General features: G+C 47.8%; 1 protein-coding gene across 7 annotated transcripts in view; it reads right to left on the bottom strand.

Moving 5' to 3' along the window:
• The window catches only part of Il16 (interleukin 16), a 93,855-nt gene that overhangs the window by 60,627 nt on the left and 20,465 nt on the right, over nt 1-12,763 (bottom strand). For all 7 annotated transcript variants that reach the window (XM_040729104.1, XM_040729111.1, XM_040729106.1 and 4 more), the window contains one exon: nt 8,477-8,892. In XM_040729104.1, coding sequence (XP_040585038.1) covers nt 8,477-8,892 — 416 coding nt within the window. The remainder of the gene's footprint in view (nt 1-8,476; nt 8,893-12,763) is intronic.

The raw sequence follows: 12,763 nt of genomic DNA, 5'->3' as shown, positions 1-12,763 counted from the left end.
ATACAAAGTGAGTTCAAGACCAGCTTGGGAAACTTAGGGAAACACTGTCCCAAAATAAAAACTGGAAGGAGGGATGAGGGGATAGCTTTTAACTTTTGCAGAATATGCTAATCCTGGGTTCAGTCCTCAGAACTGAAAAATAAAGGACATAGCTATTTATAATAAACTCACATGAAACATGACTAGGTCAGAAGTAAAAGGACAAAGATAGCAAACAAACATTAATCAACAATAAGAAGAGCTGGTAAATTCAAGTAAACAAATAGAGCAAAGGATGTAGATAAGCAGGGAAATAAATGAAGGGTAGTGTCACCCGCGAGAGGAGCAGGAGTGGATAGCATTGGGTGGGGACACTCACAGGACCTCAGTTAGTGACCAGGTTCATTTCTTAAACCTGATGCTTTGTATAAAGGTAAATAGAGCGCATTTTTAGAGTATGAATACATTTTATATATTTATTTGTCTATGCTCAGGATTTAATAAAAAGTTTTAAATCCTAAAAAAAAAAACAGGATACATTCAGGTAAGTGATAGAACCTCATGAGGTCTTAAATATTCTTTGAACTTTCTCCTAAGCTCATAGTAGAAGCCCAAATCGATGAGTGAATTCCTCCTGCCAGCAGCCAGCACCCAGAACATATTCTTTTGATGGATGCACGTTAAGTATTTTGTATTGGTTGCTGTTTCAACTGGGATAGTAGAAATTAGAGTGTGCGGTAAGGGGAGGGGATGGTGATGCTCTACTGCAGTGCTATTGCTCCTCCAACCCTGTCACCGGTCCCCAGTTCACCAAGGATTTGGAACTCAATGGATGAACTCACTTGCCAATTTGCAGCTCAGTGGGCTTGCAAGGCTGGACCTTGTTGCCAGAGGAAGACCCCCAGCCCCCTGACTCTGGTTCTCACACTTGTTTTTGTTCCGTGTTTCATCTGCTAACTGGTGAGCATGCTCTTCTACCACAGGCTTCCACCACTGTGATGCCCTAACCCCACCATGAGCTCAAGAGCAGCTGAAACAACTGCAAGCTGAGACCTCTGGATTCAGGGACCCAGATAAGCCTTTTGCCCTTTGAGTTGATTCTCTCGGGTATTTTGATATAGTCCTGGGAAGCCGGCTAACACACTGGGCCTTCCAGGGTGACAGGCTTGGGTTCATGAGTATCCCAGACAGAGGCAGTACAACAGAGGAGGCAGTACAGTCAAACTCCTGAAGGAGGTGAGGAGCAGACTATGTGCAGAGGTGGGAAAATGCCTAGATGGGCTGGAACCTACATGCAAAGGACGATGGTGAACACCAGGAAGGTGGCCGGAAAGGTCGCTACTTCACCGGTTCGTCTCAGGTTCCTTTATTCTCCTTCTAACCCAGACAAACTCTTTACTAGCCAAATGATGTCCTGCCAAAAACCAATGAGATTCAAAATGCCAACTAATGAAGCCAGCTTCTAAGGGAATATTTCCAAATGTCTTCTAGCATTGGAAACGACTAGAAATCACATGGAATGTGGGTGAGCATCAGCAAGTGGGCATGAATCATACACCTGTGGACTGTCCCTCCCCACTTCCTGCACGTGGACCACCCTTGCCTCCCTCTGTGTCCTCCCAGATACTCTGGGGACCGGGCAGCGCCGTGGGAGTCCTGGAAACCCAAGCTTCCCTCACAGTGACTGCTCTCAGTACCCACAAGTGGCTCTTCTGTGGCAGGAAGTGACAAGCAGCCAGGGTATAGGGTTTCATGCTTGCCAAGAAAGCCTAGGCCTCAAGCCACAGACTGGGCTGCTCAGAGGCAGAGCAGTGAAGGAACTGGTCTACCCAGGGAGGCCCTGACCTCCCCACCCCCCCACCCACCCCCGCTCCCCACACCCACAGCACATGCCAGAGTTGCAGACGGTTGAGCTGACTGCACCACCACTGAGTCACGCTATGAGTGGTGACTTTGCCTAACCAGTATTTTAAATTTGTAAAGAAAAGAAAGCAGGATGTACCACACTGGATCAAAGTGTTTCACATCCTTCCAGGGGGGGTAGCTCTAGGGACAGGAACCACCACACACGCACTCACACACATACACTCACACATGTCTGGCCTCCCAGCTGCTGTCCTCCTCCCGGACTGAGCTCCACTGACTCCAGATCCCAGCCAGAGGATGCTGACAGAATGCCAGTGTAACCCCACGTGCTGGCTCAAGAAAGGGGCTATGCTCTGTCTTAAGGGTGGCCTCGTTGTGCCAATTCATAAACAGTTCTCTCCATCAACATTTGTAGGGCAATTACTCTTTATCAGTTCCCAGTCTCAACGAGGTCTGTGTCCCACAGTACCTTGACAATTAAGAGGACCAACTCCGAAGAGTGCCAAGTGAGCAAGCAGGGTTTCAGGACAACGCAGTGACCCGCTACGATCCAGCCGGAGAGGGAGTGAGGAGTCCGTGTGGATGATGGCACAAAATTTCATCAGGAGCACCTGGGTGCCAGTCCCCTCTCCCCGAGGTGTGTGCCATCCGGAGCGGGTCACGGCACGAGAGTGCACACCTCTGCCAGAGCTTGCTGCAGGAGGGCACTGCCTAGGGAACTGCAGGTGACTACTGGCTTACACCTTGTGAAGATGGACAGTGGGGGTGTCCAGAAAGAGGGGGATAGCCGTGAGCCAAGACTGGCCTCCCAGCAACCAGGGCAGAACTCTGAGGAGTCTCAGCAGCCCTCAACTGAAACTGGCCTGCAGCTTCTGGTGGAGGCCTGTTTGTCAAAGCAGAATGATAATGCGTTTAAATCTTTTCGCCCAAACATTTTAGACATTTAGCTTGTGGATATCGTTTGTGCTCTCAGCTTAGGCCCTGCCCCTGTTAAAGACAAGCCCATTTCAGGCAGAAAAGACCTCGGTGAACACAGAAAGACAGGAAGAAGTGAAGAACGGCGCGGGGGAGGGGAGGGTAAACACGAGCACCCATGCAGATGAGCACTGACTCACGGAGCGGTAATAACAATACGACTGGAGATGCAGTGTCGAAGGAAGTAGGCTCCACATTCCTAGCATTGCTTGCGTGCTGTCATGAAGCACTAGCTTAAATAAGGTTATAATGCTTAGAGTGTGCTTTTATTTATTTTAGTGATAAAACAATTAATAAGCACACCTGAAATGACACTAGATATGGGAAAATGCAAATAATGTGTACTGCCCGTGTAACCTATACCGTAAATGTGTGGACACAAGTCTAAGATAAAGGGAGGGATGAGGATAAACCACATCAACAACTCACAATTCCCCTGCCTCCACCTCCTTAGTTCTGGCATTAGGTGAATTTGACCATCTCCGGCAACCTTCATTTCTTCGTAATTTATCTGGTCTGTAGTATTCTGTTATACCACGGAAAGCTGAGCAGTCATTATCCATTAAGTGTCTGTCTAGGATGCAACAGCCCTTCGTGGAACCATTCATTTAGAACACAGTCTGAGCAGTGTGGAAGAAGGGACAGGGTTCATTATGCTTACAGTTGTCATCTGAAGATATAGAACCAAATTTGTTTCTTTAAAAAGATTTTTAATCTCATGGGTGTTTTGCCTGCATGTATGTCTGCTCACCACATTCATGCCTGTTGCCATGTACGCTAAAGAGGGTGTTAAATTCCCTGAAACTGCAGTTGCAAATGGTTGTGCATGTGCTGGGAATCAAACCTGGGTCCTCTGGAAGAAGAATGAGTGCTCTTAATCATTGAGCCTTCTCTTCTCTCCAGCCCCCAGATTTCTCTATTACAGATAATAGCTGGGAACATGCAAAAATGCAGTTTTTGTAGAGACTGGAAGCAAGATTGAAGGGGGGAGGAGAGAGAGAGAGAGAGAGAGAGAGAGAGAGAGAGAGAGAGAGAGAGAGAGAGAGAGAGAGAGAGAGAGAGAGAGAGGAGGGGAGGGAGGAAGGGAGTGCCAGACTCTGGTTTAGCTTTCTTTCCTTGACCTTGATATTCTGCTTAAATGACATTTTAAAGAACACTCTTCAGGGCTAGAAATATAGTTCCGTTGGTAGAATGCTTGCCTCCATGAAGGAGACTCTAGGTTCCATCCTCCCCACTGCTTAATTTGGATTGGTAGGGTATGCTCCAGAGGTAAAAGGCAGGAAAATAAAAAAAATTCAAGGACATTTTTGTCCACATAACATAGCTCAAAGAAGGAAGGAAGGAAGGAAGGAAGGAATTGAATAAAAAAAGTTTTTACATGGAAAAAGACAGCCAGTCTGAAGTGTCAAGGAAACCCACTCACTTCCTCCTGTAAACGTTCTTGGTCTGATGGACCAAGGTTCTTTTGGAAAGCTGGCCCTGGAGCAAGTGGCCCCTGGGGCCTCAGTGCTGCACACAGGCTCATCCACACCCTTATGCTCAAGCCATCCCCACTGGCTTTTTCCCACTGGCTTTGCACGTTAGCCATCCCCACTGGCTTTTTCCCACTGGCTTTGCACGTTAGCCATCCCCACTGGCTTTTTCCCACTGGCTTTGCACGTTAGCCATCCCCACTGGCTTTTCCCCACTGGCTTTGCACGTCCGTGGGCAGGAATCAGCTAGTCCTGGGTGTGCCACACACAACCTTCCAATGACGCTTTCTTTTTAAACATTTTTTTCAAGTTGGCAGTTTATGCAACTTCCTCTCTTTGAGTTTCAAATTAGCCATTTCTAGAGCAGGGGCTGACGTCTTAGGGCCTCTTCCAGATGTTTTGAAATCAATGTAACCATGGCACTACTGGAGGCTGAGAAGCCCATCTGGGCCAACTGAGTCATGCCTGAGCACAGGGAGCTTCTGTTGAGGGGAAGAGGGGAGCCCAAGGCAGGGACCAGAATGTCCCTGCTGGAAGCAAGAAGTGGGTGGCCTGAGTTTCCCTGAAGGCTTTCACAAAGGCATTGGGACCAGCTATGACCTTTGACCTCCCTGGCCCAACAGCTTTGATAAAAAGGAGGGGCTCAAACATCAAAACCTTCACTAGCCTGCAGCACGTCCGTGGGTCTTCAAGACTCACCTGTGTGCACTTAGAAGGAACCCCGTCTCCAGCCCCCAGCCAGACAGCACCTCTCTCTCTCCACTCCTGACTCAGACCTGACTGAGTTGTCAGGTCATCCTAGCTTGTACCCTGCCACACTCTTCCCAGCCTCTGCTTAGCCCGTGATTCCTGTCACATCCACGCTCCTCTCGGTCCAAACTTCTACCCTACTCCCCTGGCTTCCACAGGCATCCCTGCTAGAAAACCCCTCTCCAAATTCAAGTCCCTGCCATACCCACACTCTGCCCTGACCACAGTGGGAACTTCAGTGGTCTCTTCTGCCCCATTACCCTGTAGCACCATCAAAGCCACAACTCTTGCAGGTGGCCTGACACATTGCAAAGGACTCAACAAACGTTAGTGAATCAATTACTGAGAAATGAAGTTTTCATCCTTGAAAACAGAAGTGTCGGTATCTATCAAGTAATTGCTATATCCACAGAATAAGCACAGATAAACTTTCTCTTGCAAACACCTAGTTTTGTCTTCTAAAAAACCCATGTAAGGCATCTTCTATCAGTTAGCATTCTCAGTTTCTTAGATGAGACTACTGAGGTGCAAAGGGAAAATGTGAATTGTACCATACGCACAGTTTTGGGCAAATTTGATTCCAACCTGGGCAATCATAGTAGTGAGCCGCACCCCCACCTCATGCTGTTAAGGATGAGATTATGACTGCCTCACTCCTAGGTTCTTGGGAGATGAAGGCCAAGGAGATACAAGTGATGAATACAACACATGAGGATAAGCAAGGAAGTTTTTGTTTTTGTTTGTTTGTATTTTTACTAGTATCTTTGGTCTTTTTTCATTTGCCTCCCTTCCAAAGATACCTCACCCAGACAGGTACATCAATGGAGCCTCGGGCGTGCCCATGTGTGCCTAGTGGACAAGGCCCAAGCTCTCAAGCATCCTCTCCCCCCATCTCTTTGCTTAAGCGGTTTTCTCTACCTAGAATCCTTTCCAGCATCTTCTGCCCAAAAGAAATAAATGGTACCTCGTTCAGGCGACCAATCTGCTTTTCCTAATCTTACTCCTCCAGCCCCACGACTTCCTCTCACTCTCACGCTGTTTTGCCCTCATACACATCCCTTCTCTGAGCTGTGGCTCTGACCAAATGTGCAGCTGGAAGTGACTCCCCTCATGTCTTCACACTCTGCATCCCCCATCAACAAAGCCTTCTAGCTTTGCCCGGCCCGTAGGAGTCCCTGCTCTTACCATTTCCTGGGACCTGCCACCACTACCTCATCATTCCTGGCCTGGGCTTCTTCTTAGAAGGCCCCCATCACTGTTTTCCAGGCCCCTCAGTGTTCCTATTAAAACAACCTGATCATGTCCCTTCCCTGCCTCCCATCCTTACAATAAAACTCCATCACTTTGCTACAGCCCTGCTTATGACCCTGGCTGCTACCTTGGCTTCCCATCCTCTCGTTCTCCCCTTTACTCTCTGCCTGTCGTGCTCTAGGCTTTCTGATGCTCACAACATTCCTTCTTTCTTGCTCCCCCCACCTTAGACAAAATGTTGTGTATCCCAGGCTGAATTGAACTTACTATGTAGCCCAGGCTTGTCCTGAGCTTGCAGCCATCCTCTTGAATCAGCCTCCTAAATACTCCTAGGATACTCTTTCCTTCCCCTTGTTGCATATGCTGCCCTTCTGTCTGGGATGCTCTTGTGAGTCACATGACTCACTCCTCAACAAGAGTCTGCTTAGTAGACAAGGCTTTGTGAGCACGCATCTCACAAACAGCACGTTTGTGCCTCATTATCACTCCACACACCCCTGGTCCTGCTCAATGGTTTTTCATGACCCTTCTCTACAAATAAATGCTGCATCATTCATTAAGTCGTTGATATCTGCATCCCTCGGCTAGATGCAAGCCACACAAGGACAATTCATCACACAATGCCTGCTCCAGCTAGGTCCTCCATGATACTGCCTGGAGGAAGGAGAGCCAGCACCCCTTGACAGCTGCTCCTTATTTCTCAGCTCATCCTGCAGTTCCACACTCCTCTTGGAGTATAGCTTACACTCTAAACACGCTCCTTACGGGCAGGATCTGGATCACCACAGTGCCCAGCACACAGTAGGTGCTCAGAAAATGCCTTATGATTAAATAAAACTGAGTGAATAAAGTCCACACTAGGAGTTGGTGAGATTCTCCCAAATGATTTTGGAATCTCACTTACCAAAGCTCTCATCCGCACAAGTTCGTATCATGATTAATAAACTTAGACTCTCGGGTTGGAGATGTAGCTCAGTTGATAAGGTACTTGTGCGGGAAACTCTAGATTTGATTGCCAGCACTGGAGAAACAAGATGCGATAGCACCACCTGAAATCTCATCACTGGAGAGGTGGTGACAGGAGAATGAGAAGTTCATGTTCTTCCTCAGTTATATAGGAAATCCAAGGCCAGCCTGAGATATACGAAACCCTGTCTCTATACAAACAAACCCTCAGGTGAGTAAGTTTCTCCTCATTCATGGCAAGCTGAGAACCTGGGCAGCTTACCTGAAGCCCATCAAGATGCTGGCTTTGTCTTCTACTCCATGAGTTCAAGGTTCTTCAGGGGGAGTTACTCCAAAAGTGATGGTACAGCCTGCTCTAGGCAGGACCTTAAGGATGCTGCTTATGTCTAGAAGTTACTAGGAAATCCACCTCTATCTGCTTCATAGCATGGCCTGATGCTGCATATTAGATAAGAACTCAAAAGTGAATTCCCTCCTGATGGTCAACGTGTACAAAACTGCAGACCTCACCAAGACAGCAGAATGCCTTCTCTATCTACTGCTTGATCACATGACCACCTCAGGATCTTGGCAATAGACTGTGGGAGAAGTCCCCTGGCTCCTGCCCGTCTTGTGGGGGAAGCACTGACTCCATATCCAGGATTCTTTGGACCCTAAGTTGTCCCTCCTTCCATAGATGGCACAAAAACAAAATCACTTCACTCCTTAGGGAATAATTGCAACACATTTTTATCCTGAATGCCCTATACCCCCATGATTTCTATCACAGAAGGACAGCCATCTAACAGGGGACAACATTCTCAAGCCCCAAACACTTAGCATTCAAATTGACTGAAGAGAACTGGAAAACACTCACAGTTGCATTCTGGAAGTTAGCTTTACATCTGTGCTTCTTAGCCTGCTTTCCAAGGCCTCTCCTGTATCCAGGTCCCCACCTCTCTGGGTATGAAGGATAGGTGTGCCTAGGGATGCTTGTGTGGTGATGAGAGCTATTGCCACTGGCATTTTTCACCAGGGATCTAGGCTCAGTCTGTCTCCAACTGACACCACCGTCTCACCAAATATCTCAGAGAAGAGTGTTGGCTGTACCTGCTGATTCACCAGCAAGCCCATTGCTGTGAGATCTAAGTAGTCCTACCTCAACTTTTACCTTATTACTGTTCATGGTATTAGACAGTAACTATGGGCCCTGTTAGAGATGGAGATCGTAGCCATACCTTCATGAAGAATATTTTCCTGCAGTGTTTGCCTCGATCACTCCCAGCTGCTTGGAGTTGAGCAGCCTCCTCCGAGGCCAGTGCCAGATCTGGAATGTTGCTGAGCCCAGCCTCCGATGTGTCTGCCAACTGCATGGAGGAATGAAGGAAACCCTCCTTGCCCTGGCACAGCGACGACTCAAAAGGGTCTGGGTACTTCTCATCAGGGCTAGAGCTGTCATCACTGGTCTTGGCATTACAGAGGATCAGAGAACGGGAAATGGAGCGAAATTTTGTGGATTTCCGGCTCTTTCCGGCATGGCCGTGGGGCTCCATCCTTAGAGAGGAAGTAAGGCCACGCTTCTTCCTCTCCTGTTCTCCAAGCCGTGGCCGGTGAGTGGCAGCTGAACTGGGCTTAGCAGCCACTGCATGCGACCCTGAAGGAAAAAAGAAACGGGAAGAAATGGTGTGACATGCTGCCCGTTCAAGTCCTGGAACTGAACTCTGAGTGCGCACGAAGCAGGGCAGATGCCTGGACCCAGCCAGTCTGCAGGCCAAATGGACTTAGATAACTCAAGGAGTTAACACCCTCTCTATGGCCCAGGCTCACAGAGACCAAGCCTAAACTCTTTATCCAAGCCTTCATCCTACAGATGGGGAAACTGAGGAACATAAAAGAGAAAATTAAATCCAAGATGCTAGCAAAGGAAATAAGAATCAGTCATGGGGAAGAGTTTAGAATTAAATTGCTCCTGGGGACCATGGCTTTGTAAGGCTTTAAAACTTGGAAGCTAATCTTTAAATGAAACTCTAGTCTGTAGAACAGAGCAAGGAAGAGGCCAAGGAGGATGGAACCCACTGCTCTGGTCCTCTTGTACTCCTTTGTTTCTCTTACAATGTCTCCAAAGGAATCTGAGAGCCCAGGACTCAACCCAGGGAAGATTGGAGTCTTCGAAAGGCCGATTTGCTGTGGCTGGGGCAAGTGCAGAAGGTTCGGCAGACAGCTGCCTCTTGACAAACACATGTGCCCTTCCTCAGGCCCAAGAACACACCTTCACCAATGTGACACAAGCGGCTGTGAGTGCATACTCTGTGAGCCATCCACAGTGGTTCACTCTCCCAGCCTCATAACCCTAGGCTGCCTCCCCTATCAGGCCCACAGCCCAACACAGCTTTGCCAAGAGGCACCGCCCATGGATTCAGTGTCCATGAGATAGGTGGCAAAGTGGCCTAATGCTGTAGCCAGACAAGTTCTGACTTGGGTCCAAGTCACAAAATAAAGCCTGTTGCCACAACAACAAACTGTGGGATGCTCTTGGCAATGCATCCCGATGTTTGTGCACATGCAGGATGGAATCGGGAGATGCACAGAGCATCCAACATTTCATCACATAGACATTGTCACATGATGCCCAAAAGAGAATGCCTTCTAAACACCTAGCTTACACACACACACACACCGCGCACAGAGCATCCAACATTTCATCACATAGACATTGTCACATGACGCCCAAAAGAGAATGCCTGCTAAATACCTAGCTTACACACGCACACACACACACACCACACACACACCACACACCTGCACAAGCCAGAGATCAACACCTGATTTTTCCTCTGCCATTCTCCACCTGTTTTGTTTTATTTTTTTGTGCATGTGGTGGGGTCTCTCACTGAACCCACAGCCTTCCTATTTGGCTAGGCTCCCTGGCCAGTGAACCCCAGACATTCTGTCATGTCTGTCTTCACAACAATAAGATTACAGGTGGGCACTACTGCACTCATATTTTTCCTGAGTGCTAGAGATCTGAACTCAGGGCCTCATGTTTGCACAGCAAGCATTTTCTTGGCTGAATCATCCCCAGCCCATTTACTGCTTTCTGTATTAATAATTAGTTGAATGATTATTTGGCAGCTGTCAGTGTATCAGGCACTGTGCTGGATGCTTTAGTCAAAATTAAGTCAGAAGATGGCAAGAGTAGGTAAGAGTACTTGCCACCAAGCATGACATCCTGAGTTTGATACTCAGGACCCACATGATAGAAGGAGAGAAACAAAATCTACACATTCATTGTTCTCTGACCTCCATACATGTGCCATAGCAAAAGAGTACACACACGCACGCCCTAAATAAAAAAAAAAAAAGAAACAAGCAAACCCAAAGCATTATATTATTGCGTCTTGAGCTGACAAGATGAGGTGTCTCAGCAAATGAAGGTGCTTGCCACTTAGCCTGAGACTTTAGTCTGATCTCTGGGACCCATGCCTCCTCCAAGTTTTCCTCTGACTTTTAAACTCCACATATATGCTATGGTGTAACTGTTTGTAACCATACATATGCACATACTAAATAAAAATAAATATTACAAAAAAGAACACAACTCAGCATCGGCCATTCCATGAGGCACCACTTGCCAATAGCCCAAAACCCTGTGTTCTCTCTCTATCTAGCTCATGTGATGGGATTGCAGCCCCAATGGAGTGAGCCTGTAGTGACAGCTGTGCTCGGTGGCAGGCTTCTGAACCTGCAGACCACACTCATTCTTGAGCAGATCGGTACAAGAAAACCTGGTACAAGAAAACCTTGCATGGCCACCAGCTGGCCTCCAGTACTGGCCAGCGAATGTTCTGTTTCCATATTTCCTCCATCCTGCACTCAGTGGTGACTGCTTTAGAATGTCAGCGCAGTGTGCCAGGCGCGTTGCAATTGCTTTACCATGTAGCTCTCAGAAAAGGGCGTGTGGGCTCTGATACTGGGCAGTGAACATCATAAAACTATGCAGTGAGACTAGTGCCTGAGCCTTCAGGCTGGCTCCTCACAGCCCACGCCCCCAGCACCCCCCTCATTGCTTCCTTGTTCCCCTTCACCCAGTGTCTCCATCTACATGGGGTCTTGATGATCAGCATCTGAACACACTAAACCCTTTTCCGTCCCTAAAATATGTGGTAGGCCAGACACAGTGGTCCCTGTAATCCCAGCACCCGGAGGTAGAGGCAGGAGGATCAGGACTTCAAGGCCAGCCTCAGCTATATAGTGAGTTCAAGGCTACCCTGGGAAAGGTAAGACCCTATTTTGGAAAACACACAAATCTGGCTCCTGACACCACACCTGGGTACTCTTGAATAATCTCTCTGTGCTCTACTCTTTCCTTAACTCACCACTGCTTTCAGATCCAGCACAGGGTTTGCTTCCTTCTCTAAAGCCATGGAAACTCTGTATCAGTTCCCCATTTAATGTGTCCAGAGCCTCAATGGTAAAGTCCAGAGGCTACAAACCACTCGCTGAAATTTGCTGTCTCAAGAGGATTGCTTGGGGTCTGTTCCCGGTCTTTAAGCTCTCCGTGCCATTTTCTTCCTGTTACTTGTTTCTCTTTCAGATATCCTCTTTCAAATCCAAACCATCCCCGCTGCCCTTGGGCTGATGTTTCCAACACGTCTCAACTCTCTGTCCTTTCAAGTTCCCAGAACTGCTACTCAATGCCATAATCACTGTAGATAACAACTTAGGTTGAACCTCCTTCCTTTCAGATCAATCTCCGTGGGGCACGCATGGTGTATGTGTGTGGTGTGTGGCATATGTAGTGCGTGGGATGTTTTCTGTATATGGCGTGTGTATCTCCGTGTGTGTCTTTGTGTATGTGTCTCTGTGTGTTACAGCCAGCACTAGCACACCAACCATTTGAAACTTTGAAAACTAATGAGTTGTGTGTGAACGTCCTTCTAGGACTTTCCAGCACTAGGCAGGGAAGATCTAAGAATGCATTGCTGAGCACCACTCTGTGGAGAGCAACGTTGACCCAGAAGGTTCAGAAACCATGCAGATGAGGAGGGAAGTGGAGAAAAGAGCAGGGAGCAGAAGGATGAAGAGAATGTGTGCAGAACCAAGCCTAGATGCTATCATACAGCAGCTGGATCTAGCCATGCCTGAAGCTATGGTACTTATTCTGTTTTGTGAATCAACATATTCAGGTTTGGGCTTAAAAGTGTGTCTTCATGGAATAATAGTCTTTTAGTCTGCTGCTAGAGGTCTACATTCTGGAAAATAATAGTTTCCTAGGGCCTTAGAATTTCCTGAGTCTCTTCAATTCTAGTCAAAGCTTGTCTTCACTCTGTCCACTCATAGCAGCTGGTTCTGGCAGTCTTGATCCAACAATTTCCATCGACCCTGGGATTATGTACCCCATTCCCTTTCTCCACTATGCCCTTTCCTAACCTACATGTTCCCCAACCATGACCAATCATGTGCTAGGCATCTTCTAGAGCAGCGAAGCTATGGGGTCCTTTGAGGTTGAGGTGCGAAGCTGTAGG

Source organism: Mesocricetus auratus, unplaced genomic scaffold (assembly GCF_017639785.1).
Source record: "Mesocricetus auratus isolate SY011 unplaced genomic scaffold, BCM_Maur_2.0 Super-Scaffold_4256, whole genome shotgun sequence".
Taxonomy (NCBI): domain Eukaryota; kingdom Metazoa; phylum Chordata; class Mammalia; order Rodentia; family Cricetidae; genus Mesocricetus; species Mesocricetus auratus.
Note: the sequence above shows the minus strand (reverse complement) of the source record. Positions and strands in the feature narration are given on the sequence as shown.